The sequence below is a fragment of the Passer montanus genome, unplaced genomic scaffold, assembly GCF_014805655.1.
Source record: "Passer montanus isolate IOZ18808 unplaced genomic scaffold, ASM1480565v1 scaffold109, whole genome shotgun sequence".
Lineage (NCBI taxonomy): Eukaryota > Metazoa > Chordata > Aves > Passeriformes > Passeridae > Passer > Passer montanus.
In genome coordinates, this window is record NW_024357502.1 from 1,739,208 (window position 1) to 1,759,098 (window position 19,891).

Below are 19,891 nucleotides of genomic sequence, written 5' to 3' on the forward strand. Positions count from 1 at the left end.
TGCCAGGCCAGCTGTCCCCTCCTCTGGTCTCTAGGCTGTTGTCCCCAGCTGGTTGAAGTTGTCCTCCTGACTGTCCTGCACTGCCACCTTGTCTTTCTGTTCAGGTGTGCCCAGACCTCCATCCATCCATCATCCATCCCTCCATCATCCATCCATCCATCATCCATCATCCATCCATCCCTCCATCATCCATCCATCCATCATCCATCATCCATCCATCCTCCATCCATCATCCATCCATCCATCATCCATCCATCATCCATCCATCCATCCATCCATCCATCATCCATCCATCCATCATCCATCATCCATCATCCATCCATCATCCATCCATCCATCCATCATCCATCCATCATCCATCCCTCTCCCTTACTCGTTTTCCATCCCTCCATCTCCCCCCTCCCCTCTCCCTCCCTCCCTCCCTCTCCCCGGGGCGGGGACAGCGCTGGATCCCGCGGCTGTCACGCTGCCATCACTGTCACCTCTGCCATCGCTGTCACGCTGCCATCACTGTCACCTCTGTCCCCCGCCGGGCCCTGCAGGCCCCAGCTGTGACCCCGCTGCCCCGGGGAGGGGACACCGAGGGGACACCGAGGGGACACCGGCTGCGGCTGTGCAGGGACCCTCGGGGGGGGACAGAGGGGACACCGGGGACACAGCGGCTGCTGGCCCACGGACACGTCCCCAAGCGCTCCGTGGGGACAGAGGGGACAGGGGGACCCCCTTAGCTCGGGGGGGTTCCGGGAAGGAGAGACGGAGTGGGAGGGGGCTCTGTGCCGGGAGGGAACGGGGGATTTGGGGGATTTGTCCCCAGTGGGTACGGGGGGATTTGGGGGATTTGTCACTTGTGGGTACGGGGGATTTGGGGGATTTCTCACAGGTGGGTACGGGGGGATTTGGGGGATTTGTCACGGGTGGGTTTTGGGGGGATTTGGGCGATTTCTCACAGATGGGTACAGGGGGATTTGGGGGATTTACCCCAGTCCGCGTGGGGCAGGGTCCTGAGCGTGTCCGTGGGCCAGCAGCGCCCGTGTCGCGGGGGGTCCCGGTGCCATCCCGGGTTCCCATCCCGGGTCCCCATCCCGGAACGGGAAGGGGGCGGAGCCAGTGCGGGAGGCGTGGTCACGATCGGGGATTACAGCGCTCTATACCCATATATGGAATTGGGCGTGTCTATGGGTGGAGCCTCGGGAACGGCCGTGCTTACGGGCCGCGGCCGCTGATGGGCGTGGCCACCACCCATAAACGGCCATGGGCGTGTCTCTGGGCGTGGCCACGCCCCGGGGCGTGTCCGGGCAGGGGGCGGGGCCAGTGGCGGCCGCGATGGCGTCGCTGTTCGGCGGCGTGGAGGGGTGAGGGGCGCGGCGCGGGGCTCGGGGCTCCCCATCCCCACCGCCCCGCCCGGGCACCCCCAAAGCGGGGCCCGGGGCACGCAGCCGATGGAGGGGGGCTCGGACGGGCCCCCCAGGACCGGCTCCTGCCCCCGGGTGGGGTCAGCACCCCCATTTCAGCCCCCCCGAAAGGGGAGGTGAGGGGGGACGGGGGGGACAGGGACAGGGGGCGGTGCTGGCAGTGTCCCCCCTCTCTCCGCAGCGGGGGCACCCACTCCAGGGTGGTGCTGGTGTCCGGGGATGGCCAAATCCTGGCCGAGACCGAGGGACCCTGCACCAACCACTGGGTGAGCTGGGGGACAGCCCTGGCCCCAGGCTGGGGGGGACACGGGGACAGGGGGGCGGGACACGGGGAGGGGGTTTGGGACACGGGGACAGGGGGGGGGGACAGGGCGGAGCTGGGTTTGGGATGTGCGGATGGGTTTGGGACACGGAGCAGCGTGTGAGACACAGAGATCCAGGATTTGGAGACGGCTTTGGGACACAGAACGGGATGTGGGACAAGGAGTGGGATGTGGGACACGGAGCTGGGTTTGGGACACGGGGATGGGTTTGGGACACGCAGCAGGATGTGGGACATGGAGATATGGGATTTGGAGATGGCTTTGGACATGGAGCAGGGTTTGGGACATGGAGCGGGGTGTAGGACACGGAGTGTCGCTGTTTCTGGTTGTCCCCAAGCTCGTGGACACTTGGGTGGGACACAGCCACTGCAGGCGGTGCCACGGTGTCCCTGCACCCAAAAAACCCATGAATCATGGGTCACCTCAGGGTGTCCCTATGCCCCAAAACCCATGTGGGACTCCCGGGGTGGCCTCAGTGTCCAAAAACCCACATGGGACCCCCGGGATGGATCATAGGTGACCTCAGGGTGGCCCTACACCCAAAACCCCATGTGGAACCCTTGGGTGGCACTGGGGTGGCATCAAGGTGTCCAAAAACGCGTGTGGGACCCCCAGGGTGGCCTCAAGGTGCCCAAAACCCCACGTGGCACCCGCGAGGTGGCACCTTGGTGACCTCAGGGTGTCCAAAAGCCCGCATGGCACCCTCGAGGTGGCACCTTGGTGGCCTCGAGGTGTCCAAAAGCCTGCATGGCACCCTCGAGGTGGCACCTTGGTGGCCTCAGGGTGTCCAAAACCCCACATGACACCCCCGAGGTGGCACCTTGGTGGCCTCAGGGTGTCCAAAAGCCTGCATGGCACCCCGGGTGTGGCACCTTGGTGGCCTCAGGGTGTCCCCTGGCGTGTCACAGCTCATCGGCTCCGAGAAGTGCCTGGAGAGGATCGAGCGCATGGTCAGCGAGGCCAAGAGCAAAGCGGGCGTGGACCCCCAGGTGCCCCTGCGCTCGCTGGTGAGCCCCCCGCGCTGTCCCCGAGCCCTGTGCCACCCCCCCGGTGCCACCACGGCGGTGACGGTGGCCCCGGGTGTGGCAGGGGCTGTCGCTGAGCGGAGGGGACCAGCAGGACGCCATCGGGAAGATGACGGAGGAGCTGCAGCGCCGCTTCCCGCACCTGAGCCAGAGCTACTTCATCACCACCGACGCCGTGGGGGCCATGGCCACGGCCACCGACCACGGTGGGGTTTGGCCTTGGGCCCCTTGTCCCTGGCCCCATCGTCACTGCCCCTGTTGTTCCTGCCCCCTTGTCCCTGTCCCCATTGTCACTGCACCCCTTTTCCCATCCCTGTCACCCTTGTCCCTGGAGGTTGGGATGGCGTTGGTGACACCGGGCACCATGTCACCCCGCACCCCCTGCTGACCCCGTTCCCGATCCCGCTGTTCCCAGCCTACTGGATCGCTCACCAGGCAGTGAAGATGGTCTTTGACTGCATGGACAACCTGGAGGTGCCGCCCCACGACGTCGCCTACGTCAGGCAGGCCATGTTCGACTACTTCCAGGTGCTGCCGGGGGTTTGGGGTGCTTGGTGGGATTTGGGATGGGTATTGGGGTTCTTGGGGAGGTTTGGGTGGGTATTAGGGTCTTGGAATGGCTTTGAGATGGGTTTTGAGGGATCTGGGATGGGCATCAAGGTCTTGAGGGGCTTTGGGATGGGTGTTGGGGTATTGAGGGGGGTTTGGGATGGGTTTGGGGGTCTTGGGGACCTTTAAGATGAGTATCTGGGATCTTGGGGGGATTGGGATGTGTTTTGGGATGGGTGTTGGGGTCTTGAGGGGGGTTTGGGATGGGTGTTTGGGACTTGGAAGGGCTTTGAGATGGGTTTTGAGGGATTTGGGATGGGTAACAGTGTTGGGGAAGTTTTGGGATGGGTCTTGAGGGGCTTTGGGATGGGTGTTGGGGTCCAGGGGGGTTGTGGGATGGGTATCAGAGGTCTTGAGGGGTTTGGGAATGGTTTTGGGGTCCTGGAGGGGTTTTGGGATGAGTATTGGGGGTCCTGAGGGGCTGGGATGTGTGTTGGGGTTTTGGGAGGGCTTTGGGATGGGTCTCAGGGGTCTTGGTGGGTTGGGATGGGTTTTGGGGTCCTGGAGGGGCTCTGGGATGGGTGTTGGGGTCTTGGGGTGGCTCTGGGCCGTGTTTTAGGGTCCTGGGGTCAGGGCTGTGTGCCAGGACCTGGGGTCACCCCCAGCTGTACCCGGGGTGCCCAGGAGGGGACATTGGGGTGCCCAGGAGGGGTCCCCAGACCTCACCCATGGCACCCCTGCCCCGACCCCACAGATCTCGGACAGGATGGGGCTCCTGACCCACCTCTACCGCACCTTCGAGAAGTCCAAATTTGCGGGATTTTGCCAGAAACTGGCGGAGGGTAGGAAATTCCCTCCCAGGGAATCACCCCATCCCTGTCACCTGTTTGTCCCTGTTTGTCCCCATGCCCATTGTCCCTGCCCAGACTGTCCCTGCCCTGTTTGTCCCCATCCCCATTGTCCTGGTCTCCCTCATCCCTATCCCGTTTGTCCATGTCCCCCTTTCCATCTCTGTCCCCCTTGTTCCCATCACCTGTTTGTCCCTTGTCCCCCTTTTTCCCTGTCCCCTTTTGTCCCTGTCCCCCTTTATCCCTGTCCCCTTATCCTTGTCCCTGTCCCCCTTTATCCCTGTCTCGATTTGTCCCTGTCCCCCTTGATCCCTGCCCCCTTATCCTTGTCCCTGTCCCCTTATCGCTGCCCCCTTATCGCTGTCCCTTTGTCCCTGTCCCCTCGTCCCTGCCGCTGCCACTCCCTGCTCTCTGCCCCGGGCGCACCTTGCCCCCGAGCACCCTCTGCCCTCCTCGGGGTGGGGACACCCAGCTGCCACCCCGGGGTGGGGGCGCAGAGGAGCGTCCCACGTCCCCGTGGGTGCCACCCCCAGGTGCCCAGCTCGGCGACCCCCTGTGCTGCCACATCTTCACCAAGGCCGGCGAGGTGCTGGCGCGCCACGTGGTCGCCGTGCTGCCCAAAATCCACGAGGTGAGGCCACCGCCGCGCGGTGCCCCCGCGCCCTGCCGCGCGTCCCCGCGCCCCCTGAGTGTCCCCACCCCGCAGAGCCTGTTCCGGGGCGAGCTGGGGCTGCCCATCGTGTGCGTGGGCTCGGTGTGGAACAGCTGGCAGCGCCTGCGGCCGGGTGAGCGCAGCGGGGCCGGTGGCCCCGCGCGGGGCCGGGCCGTGGCTTTGGGGTCGCCCGTGACGCCGCCGCTGTTGTAGGGTTCGTGCCGGTGCTGGAGCGGGCGCGGCACGCGGCTCGCGGGGACTTCTCCAGGTTCAGCCTGCTGAAGCTGAGGCGCTCCTCGGCGCTGGGGGGAGCGCGGCTGGGGGCCAGGCACGCGGGCACGGCGCTGCCGCTGGAGCGCGCCGGCAGCGTGGACGTGTTCTACACGCACGCCTTCGGGGAGCCGTGACCCCAAAAGGGGACGGCGCCCCAGAACGGCCCCCCCGAGCGGCCCCCCGGGGGGACGGGGCCGGGCCGTGTGTGGGGTCTGTGGGGTCTGTGGTTCGGCAATAAAACGGTTGCACTGAGGATTGGGGATGGGAATAGGGCAGGAATGGGGATGGGGGAGTGGGAATGGGGTGGGAATGAGAGTGGGGGAGTGGGAACAGGGAGGGGGATGGGAGAGTAGGATTGGGGATGGGAATGGGGTGAGAATGGGGACTGGGGAATGGGAATGGGAAAGTGGGAGTGGGAATGGGAATGGGAAAGGGGGAGTGGGAAATAGGGTGGGAATGGAAATGGGGGAGTAGGATTGGGGATGGGAATGGGAGAGTAGGATTGGGGATGGGAATAGGGTGGCAATGGGGATGGGGGAGTGGGAATGGGAAAAGGGGAGTGGGAATGGGGTGGGAATGGGGTGGGATAGGGAGTGTGGGAATGGGAGAGTGGGAATGGGGCAGGATGGGACCAGGAGTGAGGGGATGGAGCAGGATGGGAATGGGGCAGGATAGGGATGGGACTGAGAGGATGGGGAGTGGGAACGAGAGCATGGAAATGGGGCAGGATGAGGATGGGAAGGGGGCAGGATGGAGGCAGGAATGTGGGGATGGGAGAGTGGGAATAGGGCAGGATGGGAACGGGACTGTGGGGATGGAGCAGAATGGGGCAGGATGGGGGTGGGAGCACAGGGGTGAGGCAGGGTGGGGCTGGATAGGGATGGATGGGATTTAAGGATGGGGAGTGGGAATATAGGGTGGGAGTATGGGGATGGGGCAGGATGGAACCAGGAATGGGGATGGGGCAGGATGGGGAGAACAGGAATGGGGATGGGAGAGTGGGAATGGGGTGGGATAGAGATGGGGCAGGATAGGAATGGCATGGGATTGGGAATAGGAGTAAGATTGTGAATGGGATTGGAAATGGGAACAGGACTGGGATTGGGAATGGGAATGGGAATTGGGACTGGGGTGCTGAGCCTGCCAGCACAGGCAGGGAGTGGCTCTGCATCCAAGGAAAAGCAGGAAGGGGAAAATCTCAAATATTGGGATCAGGAACAACATCCATGACCTGGGAATGGACGTGGGGCTGCTGGAGCAGCTTTTGGGGGAATTCTCACTTAAAAGGGGAAACAAAAAAAGGGAAAAAATCCCTTTTGGGTTCGTTTTACCAGGAATCAAAAGTGCCCAGAAAGGTGAAAGTGCTGGAAAATCCTCCAGGAGGGAAATTCCCAAGCAGAGCCACCTCAGGCTCCAAACTGGGAATGACTGGGATCACTGGGAGGGGCGGGGCGGCCAAACCCGCTCACGGAGACCCCGCAGTTTTCCAAGGAAAACTCCGGCCCCGCTCCCTTCCAAAAAACGTTTATTTGGGATAACACCTCGTTTGAAATTTACAGCATTGGGGGGGTGGGGGAAGGAGGGAATGGGGGGAGAAATCCAAGGAAAAGCGGGAAAAGGAGGAGGTGAAAACGTGGGATCGCTCCAGGGGACGCATCCCGTCCTGCCCAGCCAAAAACGGCCCCAGATGGGTTTGGAGGGGGGATTCCGTGGGGCTGCTGCTCCCAGGGGGGCTGGGGAAAGCGGGACGTGCCGGAATTCCATGAGCTCAGCCCTGTTCCCGCTCCGGCGGCGCCGATCCCGCTGCTCCGTGAGCTGCTCGGCTCGGGGGTTGCCAGGGATGAGCAGAGCAGTGGGGCTGCTGCTCTCCCAGCATTCCCAGCAGCTCCCTCCTTCCCTGGAAAAGGGGTCGGGGAGCCTGGAACGCTCCTGGCTTCCCTGCTCTGGGATTTCCAGCCCCGAGAAGGTCCCGTTTTCCAGGGATGGGCTTTGTAACCCTGGGAGGCTCCTGCTTTCCCTGAGCAGGCATTCCCGACCCCAAGGAGATCCTGGTTTTCCTCTGCAGGGATTCCCAATCCCAAAAAGTTCTGATTACTCTGGATAGACATTCCCAATCCCAAAGAGCTCCAGCTTTCCTTGGATAGGGATTCCTGACCTGGAGAAGTTCCTTTTTTTTCATGGATTCCCAACCCTGGGAAGTTCCTGATTTCCTTGGATAGGGATTCATAATCCCAAAGAATCCACTTTCCCTGGATAAGGATTCCCATCCCTAAAGAGCTCCTGATTTCCCTGGACAACGATTCCCAATCCCAAGGAACTCCTGATTTCCTTGGATAGGGATTCACAATCCCAAAGAATCCACTTTCCCTGGATAAGGATTCCCATCCCTAAAGAGCTCCTGATTTCCCTGGTCAGGAATTCACAATCCCAAAGAACTCCTGATTTCCTTGGATAGGGATTTCTGACCTTGGGAAGCTCCTGATTTCCTTGGAGAAGGATTCCCAATCCCAAAGAGTTCCTGATTTCCTTGGATAGGGATTTCTGACCTTGGGAAGCTCCACTTTTCCTGGAGAGGGATTTCCAATCCCAAAAAGGTTTCTAATTTCTCTGGATAGGGATTCCCAATCCCAAAGAGATCCTGATTTCCCTGGATAGGATTTCTGACCTTTGGAAGCTCCTGCTCTCCTTGGACAGGGATTCCCAGTCCCAAGGAGCTCCTGATTTCCTTGGAGAAGGATTCCCAATCCCAAGGAGCTCCTGATTTCCTTGGAGAAGGATTCCCAATCCCAAGGAGCTCCTGATTTCCTTGTTTAAGGATTCCCAATCCCAAGGAGCTCCTGATTTCCTTGGATTTCTGAACCTTTTAGAACCTTGGGAGTGGCCAGGGTTTAGGGAGCTGCAGCTCCCATGGATGGGGAAGGAAATTCCTGGGATCAAAATCTCCAGGATCCCTGGAAAAGGGATCAGCACCAGGATATTCCCACCACATCCCAAAATATCCCTCATCCCAACAGAGGGCCCCTCTCTTTTCCCAGGAATTCAGTTTTCCTTGGATTTTCGCCTGTGAGGAATTAGGGCTGTAGTGTTGGATAAGCTGAGGAATTCCTTAAGGGGAAGAGGAATTTGGGGAAATCCAGGTTTCCCCAAAAACCTCTGGAATTGGCAGGATCCCCCTGCTCAGCTTCCCTATGGAGGAATTTCGGGATTGCACCTTGGAACCCTTCACTTCCAGCAGGAAAAATCCCATTCCAGAAAAATCAGGGAAAATCCCATTCCAAAAAACCAGGGGAAAACCAGTCCCAATCCTAAAAATCCTCCAAAAGCAGGAAAACCAGATTTTCCCACCACTGACTTTCCATGATTTTTCCATGATTTTCCCATTATTCTTCTGTGATTTTCCCATGACTGATTTCCCAGGATTTTCCATGATTTTTCCGTGATTTTTTTTCACGATTTTCCCAAGATTTTTCCATGATTTTTTTCCAAGATTTTCCCGCTGGCGGGGTCGCCACAAATCCCAGGAAGCCAAAAACTGCCAAGAAAAAGTGAGGAAAAGCCAGGGAAAAAAACAAAAAGCAAAAAAAACAAAAAAGGGAAAACCAGAAGTACTTGGAGCTGGAGCAGATCCCGGTGCTGGAGCCGCTCCGGGCTCTTCCCATGTCCCAACTTTTCCCTGGAGCAGGGAATCAGTCTCTGGCCAGGCCATTCCCCAATTTCCGAGGTCAGTATTTCACTCCGGGAACGAATTCCTTGGCATCTGGATTCAAGTTGCTTTTGCTCTGGAAAAAGGATGGGAATGGGATTTGTCAGTGGTGGGAATTCCAGGGATTCCTGGGATGGGTCAGGGGTTCCCAAGGTTTGGGGTCTCAGGTTGGATTTGGAAAAATCTGGGGTTTCTGTGGGAGGTGGCATCACGTGGAGAGCAAATTTATGGAATCTTGGAATGGTTTGGGTGGGGAGGGATCCTGAAAATCCTGAAATCCTGAAATCCCAAAGGATTGGGGTCTCAGGTTGGATTTGGGAAAATCTGGGGTTTCTGTGGGAGGTGGGATCACGTGGAGAGCAAATTTATGGAATTGTGGAATGGTTTGGGTGGGGAGGGATCCTGAAAATCCTGAAATTCCTGAAATCCCAGCCAATCCCATCCTGAAATCCCAGCCAATTCCAGCCAATTCCAGCCAATCCCATCCTGAAATCCCAGCCAATCCCAGCCATTCCAGGTGGATCCAACCTGGCCTTGGACACTTCCAGGGATCCTGGGCCAATTCCAGGAACTGGGCCAGTTTTAAGGATGGGACAATTCCAGGGATGGGAGATTTCCAAGGACGGGACAATTCCAAGACTGGGAAAATTCCAAGAATTGGTCAATTCCAGGGATTGGGCAATTCCAGGGATGAGGCAATTTCAAGAATGGGACAATTTGAGGGACAGGAGAATCCCAAGGATGGGCCAATTCCAGGGACAGGAAAATTCCAGGGATTGGCCAGTCCCAGGGATGGGAAAATTCCAAGGATGGGACAATTCCAGGGACAGGACAATTCCAAGGATGGGAAAATTCCAGGGATGGGGCAATTTTAAGAATGGGACAATTTGAGGGACAGGAGAATTCCAAGGACAGGACAATTCCAGGGATTGGACAATTCCAAGGATGGGAAAATTCCAGGGATGGGGCAATTTTAAGAATGGGACAATTTGAGGGACAGGAGAATTCCAACGACGGGACAATTCCAGGGATTGGACAATTCCAAGGATGGGCCAATCCCAGGGCTGGGACAATTCCAAGACTGAGGAAATTCCAAAGATTGGTCAATTCCAGGGCTAGGAGAACTCCAGGGATTAGACAATTCCAAGAATGGGGCAATTCCAGGGATGGGAGAATCCCAAGGATTGGTCAATTCCAGGGCTAGGAGAATTCCAGGGATTAGACAATTCCAAGAATGGGGCAATTCCAGGGATGGGACAATTCCAAGGATGGGAGAATCCCAAGGATTGGTCAGTTCCAGGGACAGGAGAATTCCAAGGATGGGCCAATCCCAGGGCTGGGACAATTCAAAGGACTGGACAATTCCAGGAATAGGAGAATTCCAGGCATTGGACAGTTCCAGGGATGGGGCAATTCCAAGATTGGGAAAATTCCAAGGATTGGTCAATTCCAGGGCTAGGAGAATTCCAGGGATGGGCCAATTCCAAGGATTGGTCAGTTCCTGGGCTAGGAAAATTCCAGGGATTGGACAATTCCAGGGATGGCAAAATTCCAAGGATGGGACAATTTCAGGGATTGAACAATTCCAAAGATGGAAGAATCCCAAGGATGAGCCAATTCCAAGGATTGGCCAATTCCAGGAATAGGAGAATTCCGGGCATTGGACAGTTCCAGGGATGGGAAAATTCCAGGGATGGGGCAATTTTAAGAATGGGACAATTTGAGGGACAGGAGAATTCCAATGACGGGACAATTCCAGGGCCAGGAGAATTCCAGGGATGGGACAATTCCAAGGACGGGACAATCCCAAGGATGGGACAATTCCAAGGATGGGACAATCCCAAGGATGAGCCAATCCCAGGGCTGGCACAGTTCCAAGGCGGGGCTGCTCCTCACCAGGATGTCCTCGGATCCGTGCCCGTCCCCCACGGAGAGGCCGTGGAGCTGCTGCTGGAGCTGCCCCATTCCCTGGGGAAGATCCCGCGCCGGGATGAACCAGTCCTGGTCCTCCTCCTCCAGCATCTCCTGGAAGCAGCGATCCAGGAATTCCTGCTCCTGCAGCTCCTCCTCCACCTGCCGGAGACATTCCATGGGAAGGAAATCCCGGGGTTTGCCATGGGAAGGAAATCCCAGGGTTTTCCACGGGAAGGAAATCCCGGGGTTTTCTGTGGGAAGGAAATCCCGGGGTTTTCCACGGGAAGGACCTGCAGCTCCAAGGAGCTCATTCATGGAATTCTTGAGGTTGGAAAAGCCCTCAGAGATCCTTTCTGTCCCGTTAAATCCAACAGGAATGGGGATTCCAGCTCTTTTCCAAGAGGAGTATTCCCAGTTTTCCCAGCTTCCCTCTCATCCTGCTGCCATTCCCAAACCCCAATTCCCACCCGGCTCTCCCTGTCAGGGAATTGTGGAGCTCCAGAAGGTCCCTGAGCCTCCTTTTTTTTTCCCAGGAATCCCTTTTTCCCAGGAATTTCCTTTTCCCAGGAATTCCTTGCTCCAGGAATGGTGGATGTGATCCCAGAGCTTTCCCAGCCTGGAATTCCAGGAGCTGCCCCGGCAGGGGTGTGGAAGCAGAGGATGGGGCTGGGAATCTCAGCTGCTCCCATTTTCCTGGGGTTTTTTTCTGGATTTAGGAGACTCCAAGAGGAGCCAATCCTCAAAATTTTGATCCATGAATAGCTGGGGAAAGCCTGAGTTTTCCATGTTCACCTGGAAAATCCAGGGAATTCTCAGAGTTCCTAAAGGGGCCCAGGACTGGGGACAAAAAAGGGACAGGACACAGGGAATGGCTTCCCACTGGAAAACTGGAGTTCAGCTGGGATTTGGGAAGGAATTCCCGCAGAGAAATTGGGATCTAAAACCCAAATATCCCGGGAATGTCAGCTCATCCCGGCAGGAGGGCGATTATCCCAGGATTCTGCACGTCCAGGTGAACATTCCCTGTTTTCCAGCCTGGATGCTTCCCTCAACTCCATCCTGTGCTGGATCCATGGGAAAGGAATTTCAGGATCCACGGGAATTTCTGGATCCATGGGAAATTAATTTCCAGATCCATGGAAAATTGAATTTCTGGATCCATGGGAAAGGGCTGGAAAAGCACCTGGAGAGCTCCATCCCATTGGATGGGTGCCCCAAATCCCAGCTGGAAAATCCAGGGAAGCTGCGTGGCTTTGGAAAATTCCGGAAGAGGGAAAACCTCTGGAGGAAAATCCAGCCCCAAAACATGGAATGGGAATGTGGGAATTCCCTTTTCTTTCCCAGCCTTCCTGGACACCCTGGAGATGGGAATCGGAGCCTGGGAATGTTTTAGGGAAGGGAGGAGTATCCAGGGAAAAGCTCCTGGAACGACTCCAGGGAATGTCCTGGGATTGGGATGAGGAGCCAAAGCTCTTCCAGCTCATTATTCCCAAATTCCAGAGCTGTCTGACTCCCAGCACGGCATTCCAGAAGCTCTGCCCGCTCCAGAAATTCCCTGAAATCCAGGATTTCACCCCAAGCTGGGATCACCCAAATTCCAGGGGGGGATCCCGAGGAAAGGGAAGGAGAATCCCAAAAACTCGGGAGAAGGGAATGGTAACGCCTCCACCCCTCGGGAAGGATCACAGGAATTGTTTCCCTGCTTTTTTCCAGCTTTTCCAGGTGGATCCAACTCTGCCCTGAGCCTCTCCCATCAAAGCACAACATTCCCGGATTGTTTTCCCTATGGATACACACGAACTGGGAACCACCCCAGGCTGAAATCCACCCTGAATCCCAAGAATTCCTGGATGAGGAATTCTCTGGGAATCAATCCCAGGCTGAAATCCATCCCAAATCTCAAGAATTCCCAGCTGTGGGAATCTCTGGGAATCCCCCAGGCTGTCCCCAATCCCGGAATTCCCAAATGTGGGAATCTCTGGGAATCCCCCCGGGCTGTCCCCAATCCCAGAATTCCCAAATGTGGGAATCCCCCCGGGCTGTCCCCATCCCAGAATTCCCGGCTCTGGGATCCCCCCGGGCTGTCCCCATCCCGGAATTCCCAAATGTGGGAATCCCCCCCAGAATGAACCCCAATCCCAGAATTCCCAAATGTGGGAATCCCCCCGGGCTGTCCCCATCCCAGAATTCCCGGCTCTGGGATCCCCCCGGAATGAACCCCAATCCCGGAATTCCCAGCTGTGGGAATCCCCCCGGGCTGTTCCCAATCCCGGAATTCCCGGCTCCGGGATCCCCCCGGGCTGTCCCCATCCCGAATTCCCGCTCGGGATCCCCCCGGGCTGTCCCCATCCCGGAATTCCCAGCTCCAGGATCCCCCCGGGCTGTCCCCATCCCGAATTCCCGGCTCCGGGATCCCCCCGGGCTGTCCCCATCCCGGATTCCCGCTCCGGGTCCCACCTGCCGGTCGAAGTCCTCCTCGTTCTCCATCCACATGTACTCGGCGAAGGGGTCGTGCTCGTGCTCCTGGCGCCCCGTCCCGCCCGGCTCCCCCGTGCCCGCGGGGCCGGGCGCCGCGCCGGCGAGCTCGGAGCCATTCATCCTCGGGACTGCCGCGGGGGTCTGGGAACGATCCCAAGGGATCCCGAAGGGATTCCGGGGGCCATTCCCGCGCTCTGTCCCTCCAGCCCGTTGTGTCCTCTTTCCTACAATCCCTGATCCCAAAATCCCAACCCTTCCTGTCTCCATTCCCCCCTTTTTCCCTCTCCAGCTCTCCTGGAGCCCCTCCAGGGACTCTGGAATTCCCTGGAATTCCCCCTTCTCCAGGGGAACATTCCCAGCTCTCCCAGCCTGGCTCGCGGCATCTCCGTGGCACAGGAAGGGTTAACCAGCAGAATTCCTTCCCCAAATCCATTCCCTGGTGAGCAGGAGCAGCAATTCCAGCCGGGAATTCCACAGGGAATTCCTCATCCCTGGCTCTGCTTCCCAGCCCCGTTCCCTCTGGAAAAGGGGAAGGGAAGCCCAGCTTGGATTTGGGATCTCGGATCCCTTTTCCCACCTGAACCCAAAATTCCAGGATTCCATCCACGGTTTTGCAGCCACTCCCGAAATCCCAAATCCTGCTGGAATACCACAGCTCCTGGGATTCCAAAACTGGAATTCTCCCGGGATTTCAGAGCTGGAATTCTCCTGGGATTTCAGAGCTGGAATTCTCCTGGGATTCCACAGCTGGAATCCTCCCAGGATTCCACAGCTGGAATTCTCCCGGGATTCCAAAGCCCTGCACTGGGCTGATTGGAAAACAATCCCAAATATCCCAGAGATATCCCAAACCCCGGCTGGAGGGGGAATCTGGGGCAGAGACCTCCCGAAATGGGAGCGTGGGGAACCGGGGTGTGCCTGACCCCGTGGAATGGGAATGGGAACGGGAATGGGATTGGGGATGGGATGGGAATGGGAATGGGAAGGGAATGGGAACAGGAACAGGATTGGGAATGGGATTGGGATGAGATTGGGAATGGGATGGGATAGGGAACAGGAATGGGAACGGCATTGGGAATGGGATTGGGACAGGAAGGGGAATGGGATGGGAATGGGAAAGAAAAAGGTAAAGGGAATGGGATTGGGGATGGGGATGGGATTGAGATTAGGGATGGGAATGGAACAGGAACAGGATTGGGGCAGGAATGGGAATGGGATTGGGATAGGGAACAGGAATGGGAACGGGACTGGGAATGGGATGAGATTAGAAATGGGAATGGAATGGGAATGGGATTGGGAAAGGGAACAGGAATGGGAACGGGATTGGGAATGGGATGAGATTAGAAATGGGAATGGAATGGGAATGGGAATAGAACGGGATGGGAATGGGAACAGGACGGGAAATGGGAACGGGACTGGGAATGGGATGAGATCGGAAATGGGACTGGGACGGGAATGTGAACGGGACGGGGCAGGGACGGAGGCGCCGATCCCGGCCCGCCCCCGGCGCACCCGGGGCTCGCTCGGGCTCCCGCGCGGGGCCGGGCCGGGCCTGCGGGGGTTCAGCCCTGCCCCCCAAGTTTTGGGGTCAGGAATGGGGGGGGACCGGGCTCTGCACCCCCAAACTGGGGACACCGGGGAGGGTTCAGCCCTGCACCCCCAGTTTTGGGGTCAGGAACGGGGGGAATCCAGCCCTGCACCCCGATATTTGGGTCAGGAATGGGGGGGACCCGGCTCTGCACCCCCAAATTGGGGTCAGGAATGAATGGGGAGGGGGTTCAGCCCTGCACCCCCAGTTTTGGGGTCAGGAATGAATGGGGAGGGGATTCAGCCCTGCACCCCCAGTTTTGGGGTCAGGAATGGGGGGATCCAGCCCTGCACCCCCAAATTAGGGTGAGGGGTCAGCCCCGCACCCCCAATTTTGGGGTCAGGAACACGGGGGTTCCTCAGCCCCGCACCCCAAACCGGGCAGAGCACGGCGGGGGAGGAGGACCCCAAATTCCGGTGCCCCCCCCGAGCGCACTTTTGGGGTCACGGGGGAGTTCAGCCCAGCCCGCACCCCAAAAGCGGCGAGTCCCCTTTTCGGGGGGTCCCCACCGCGCGCCCCCCGTGCCCGGACCCCCCCCCGGCCGCCGCGGCGCCGCCTCCCCGCGGTGACGATCCCAAAGGAGATCCCACAGGAGATCCCACAGGAGATCCCAAAGATCCCAAAGATCCCAAAGAGCCCGGCCATGCCGGCGGGCGGCGGCGCCTCCTCCGCGCCCCCCCAAACCCGGGGTCCCCCGCGCCCCCCGGCCCCCCTGGACCCCCTCGGACGGTGAGTGCCCCCCCTGGAGGTTCCGCGGGCATTTTTGGGGTGCAGGGCGCAGTTTTGGGGTCTCCGTGTCCTGGGGGATCCCCCGGACGCTCCGCGGGCAGTTTTGGGGTGCAGGGAGCAGTTTTGGGGTCTCGGTGCCCCGCAGGATTCCCTGGACGCTCCATGGCCAGTTTTGGGGCTGCAGCTGCAGTTTTGGGGTGCAGGGCGCAGTTTTGGGGTTTCCATGTCCTGGGGGAGCCCCGGAGCCCCCGGACGCTCCCTGGGCAGTTTTGGGGTGCGGGGCACAGTTTTGGGGTCTCCTGTAGGATTCACCCCTCGGTGTGACCCCAAACCCATTTCCTGCTGCGAGCTGGGATTTTTGGGGTGCAGGGAGCAGTTTTGGGGTTTCTGCGTCCTGGGGGATTCCCTGGAAGCTCCATAGGCAGTTTTGGGGAGACACCAGGAAAGGGGGACCCAAAATCTCCTCTCACCCCTCAGTGTGACCCCAAACCCATTCCCTGCTCCCGGATGGGATTTTTGGGGTGGGGGGCGCAGTTTTGGGGTCTCGGTGCCCTGCGGGATTCCCTGGACGTTCCCTGGGCAGTTTTGGGGTGCGGGGCACAGTTTTGGGGTCTCCTGGGTGACCCCAAACCCATTTCCTGCTGCGGGCTGGGATTTTTGGGGTGCGGGGCGCAGTTTTGGGGTCTCGGTGCCCTGGGGGACTCCCGGACGCTCCCTGGGCAGTTTTGGGGTCACCCAGGGGTGCTGCTGGCGCGGGGCCACCCCGAGCTTTTGGGGTCAGTCCCCTGGCCGGTGTGGGGCGGGATGTCCCCAGGGTCCCCAGCTGCAGGGGACAATCCCCTCCGGAGCTGGGGACAGGGGGGGCTGGATGGGGACAGCGTCCCCCGGTCTGTCCCCAAGGCTGCGCCTGGACGGTGGCACGAGGGCCACCCGTGTCCCCAGAGCGTTCCTGTCCCCCTGTCCCCAGAGCGTTCCTGTCCCCCTGTCCCCAGGAGCTGTTCTGTCCCCCTGTCCCCAGGAGTGCTCCTGTCCCCGTGTCCCCAGAGCGTTCCTGTCCCCCTGTCCCCATGAGCTGTTCTGTCCCCGTGTCCCCATGAGCTGTTCTGTCCCCTGTCCCCAGAGTGTTCCTGTCCCCGTGTCCCCAGCGGGCGCTAATCCCGCGTGGCTCCCAAAACCACCACAAAGTGTCCCCAGCGAGCGGGAGGTGACAATCCCCGCGCTCATGTCACCAGCTCGGGCCACCCAGAACGCGACACCTCGGGGACAAGCCACCTCCTTGTATGGCTGGGGACAGAGGTGTCGCCGGGCGGGACAGAAATAGCGCGGGCAGGGCTGGGGGGACAGCGGGTGGCACCTCGGGGGTGGCACCTCGGGGTGGGGACACTGCGGGGGGCTGCGGTGGCACGGATGTGCTCCTTGGGGACAGATGTCCTGTGGGGGGTGACCCCAGGGGTGGGGGTGTCCCAAATGCTCTCTTTGTATGGCTGGGGACAGAGGTGTCGCCGGGCGGGACAGAAATAGCGCGGGCAGGGCTGGGGGGACAGCGGGTGGCACCTCGGGGGTGGCACCTCGGGGTGGGGACACTGCGGGGGGCTGCGGTGGCACGGGATGTGCTCCTTGGGGACAGATGTCCTGTGGGGGGTGACCCCAGGGGTGGGGGTGTCCCAAATGGGGGATGGGACAGGAGGGGACAGGAGGGCCCCGCAAGGTCACCGAGGGCCACCGCGCCAGGCCGGGAATGTCACCGGCACGCGGGCACGCGGCCGGCGGTGACAGCAATGTCACACAGCGGCTGGGCTGGCACGCGGGCCCGGCCGGGGGACAGCGACAGCGGCTGGCTGTCCCCAACCGCGACACGGGGCTGTGTCCCCTGTCCTGTCCCCAGCAGTGACACGGGCTGCTGTCCCCTCCCTGTCCCCAGCAGTGACACGGGCTGCTGTCCCCTCTCTGTCCCCAGCAGTGACACGGGGCTGTGTCCCCTGTCCTGTCCCCAGCAGTGACACGGGCTGCTGTCCCCTCCCTGTCCCCAGCAGTGACACGGGCTGCTGTCCCCTCCCTGTCCCCAGCAGTGACACGGGCTGCTGTCCCCTCTCCTGTCCCCAGCAGTGACACGGGGCTGCTGTCCCCTCTCTGTCCCCGCCCTGGCGCCGCTGTCCCCGCGCTGTCCCCGCGGGGCTGGTGGCCCCATCTGCTGTCACACCTTGGGGACAGCGCTGAGGGCGCAGCGCCCCGGGGCCGCCCGATGAGCTAATGACTTAATGAGCTAATGACTTAATGACTTAATGAGTTCATTGGGGCCAGCAGCTGCCCCGAGCCGGCGGCGCCAGCATCGCCCCGAGGCCACCACATGTCCCCAGGTGCCACCACGCCCCAGGGACGGGACCCGGGCAGCTGTGGCAGGGCTGGCAGAGCTTTTCCAGGAGGAGAATTCCCAGCGCCAGCCGCACCCTCCTGCCGTTCCCAAACCCCAAAGCCCAAACCCCAAATCCCAAACCCCAAATCCCAAACCCCAAACCCCAAACCCCACCCCACAGATCCCCCTTGTCCTGTCCCAGCTCCCTCAGCTTTCCCTGCTGCTCCACATCCCAAAAATCCCCTCATTTCTGCCTGCATCCCCAAAAAAAATCCCAAATCCTTGCGGGATCCAGGATTTAGGGTGAGTTTAGGGCCCATCAGGTTTAGGATTTGCTCACATTTCCACCTTTTTTTTAAAATTTATTTTGACACCCCCAGCACATCCAGGATGAGTAAAAGCCATTTAGGATTTCCCAAAACCCCTAAGACATCAGAATTCCCTGTGCCCATCCTTTAATTTCAATATTTACCATCATTCCTTCAATTCTGTATTTTAAATTCCTTCATTTCCTTCATTTCTTTAATTCAAAGTGACCAATTCCCCTGATTTTGGGGCTCACCCCAAAAGCTGCTTTGGGTTCAGCACGGATTTTCCCTCCCAAATCCTTTTCATCAGGAAGGATCCTCAGGCTGGAATTGGTAAAACAGCCCCAAATCCACGGAATTCGGCTGGGAATTGGATGCAGGAATTTAGGGATTCTTATTTTTTTTTGGGAAAATCCAACCCCAGGGAGTCACTTTGGCTGGATTCGATTTGGGAACCCAAAATTCAGCTGAGGGTGTCTGCCAGGCTTCCAGCAGCCCCAAACCTCCTCAGAATTCCCTGGAAATGGGGCAGGGCTGGTGCCACCCCTGCTGTGGGATTTGGGGAATTTTAAGGGAATAATGGCAGCTTGCAGGGGGTTTTCTTTGGGTTCCAAAGGTGGTTTTGTAGGACATGAACCTGGATTTGGGGACAGTGACTCGTTCTGTCCCGAGGGGCCTGAACCCATGGGAAAATCCCGGGATTCCTGCTGCTGCTCCGGAGGAAATCCCACTGATTTGGGGTGGGGGGGACCTTAAATCCCAACAATCCCACCCCATCCACGGCAGGGACACCTCCCACTGTCCCGGGTAGATCCAACTCCATCCCAGCCTGGCCTTGGGCACTGCCAGGGATCCAGGGGCTGGGAATTCCTGGGAATTCTCTGGGAATTCCATTCCAGGCAGGAATTCCCTGCCAAGATCCCAGCCCAATCTCCCCTTGGCCAGTGGCAGCCATTCCCTGTGTCCTGTCCCTCTGTCCCTTGTCCCCAGTCCCTCTGCAGCTCTCCTGGAGCCCCTGCAGGGACTCTGAGCATTCCCGGGATTTTTCCCTTCTCCAGGGGAACATCCCCACTTTTCCCAGCCCGGATCCAGAATCCTGGAATGGTTTGGAAGGGGCTTTAAATCCCAATAATCCCACCCCATCCGTGAGCAGGGACGCCTCCCACTATCCCGGGTTGCTCCAATTCCTTTCCAACCCCACCTCGGACATTCCAAGGACGGATAATTCATCCCAAGAATCCTCATGGATGTCAGCGCCTCGGATGCCTCATGGTTTTTCCCGGGATTACTGGGGAAATTGTCTCTCCATGGACCCCTCAAAGAGAAATTTGGATTAAATCCGCGTGGCTTGAGCAGCGCTCCTGAAGCTCCCACAGCCGCTGAGGGAGGCTGAGGTGCAAACCCAACCTGAGGCTGCTAGTGCTCTATTTAGGGCAAATTTTAACCCAAACCAACAATTCCCGACAGCCAGATCCCATTCTTGCAATGTAAAAATGTTGAATTTATGGATTTAAACGCCAGAGTAAGGAAAAAATGAAGTCTTAAGTGTTAATTGACGAGCAGGGGAACAAAACAGCTCCTGGTCCCTCAGGGACGGGCCGGGCTCGGCAGCAGGGCGGGAAGGGCTGTGCTGCACACAGCAACGCAGCGAGGGGGCCACAAAGGACAGGCTCGATAACTGCGAGCAGAACACCCTGCGGGAATTACAAAAACAACGGCAAAAGCGGCAAAAATAC

The 19,891-nt window shown here is 59.0% G+C and overlaps 3 protein-coding genes across 4 annotated transcripts in view; 2 read left to right on the plus strand and 1 right to left on the minus strand.

The window, feature by feature from the left end:
- The first annotated feature begins 1,279 nt into the window (after positions 1-1,279).
- On the plus strand, positions 1,280-7,090 carry NAGK (N-acetylglucosamine kinase). The gene is made up of 10 exons (XM_039724048.1): positions 1,280-1,352; positions 1,594-1,678; positions 2,644-2,742; positions 2,825-3,134; positions 3,167-3,288; positions 4,064-4,151; positions 4,691-4,788; positions 4,864-4,942; positions 5,023-5,292; positions 6,417-7,090. Exons 1-9 carry the CDS (start codon positions 1,324-1,326, stop codon positions 5,214-5,216), a joined length of 1,104 nt encoding a protein of 367 aa, XP_039579982.1. The 5' UTR covers positions 1,280-1,323; the 3' UTR covers positions 5,217-5,292; positions 6,417-7,090.
- Positions 7,091-8,495: 1,405 nt separating this feature from the next.
- PAIP2B (poly(A) binding protein interacting protein 2B) lies at positions 8,496-14,171 on the minus strand. 2 transcript variants are annotated; one of them, XM_039723720.1, is made up of 4 exons: positions 13,755-14,171; positions 13,157-13,318; positions 10,682-10,858; positions 8,496-8,861 (listed from the first exon to the last, which is right to left on the minus strand). In XM_039723720.1, the coding sequence occupies exons 2-4, from the start codon at positions 13,295-13,297 to the stop codon at positions 8,805-8,807; spliced, it is 375 nt and encodes a 124-aa protein (XP_039579654.1). In that variant the 5' UTR covers positions 13,298-13,318; positions 13,755-14,171; the 3' UTR covers positions 8,496-8,804. The 2 variants fall into 2 exon arrangements, with proteins under 2 accessions (XP_039579654.1, XP_039579644.1); XM_039723710.1 differs by having other exon boundaries at positions 13,157-14,170.
- Positions 14,172-15,375: 1,204 nt separating this feature from the next.
- The window catches only part of ZNF638 (zinc finger protein 638), a 46,344-nt gene continuing 41,828 nt past the window's right edge, over positions 15,376-19,891 (plus strand). Inside the window, exon 1 of the mRNA XM_039724057.1 lies at positions 15,376-15,494. Coding sequence (XP_039579991.1) covers positions 15,409-15,494 — 86 coding nt within the window. The 5' untranslated portion in view covers positions 15,376-15,408. The remainder of the gene's footprint in view (positions 15,495-19,891) is intronic.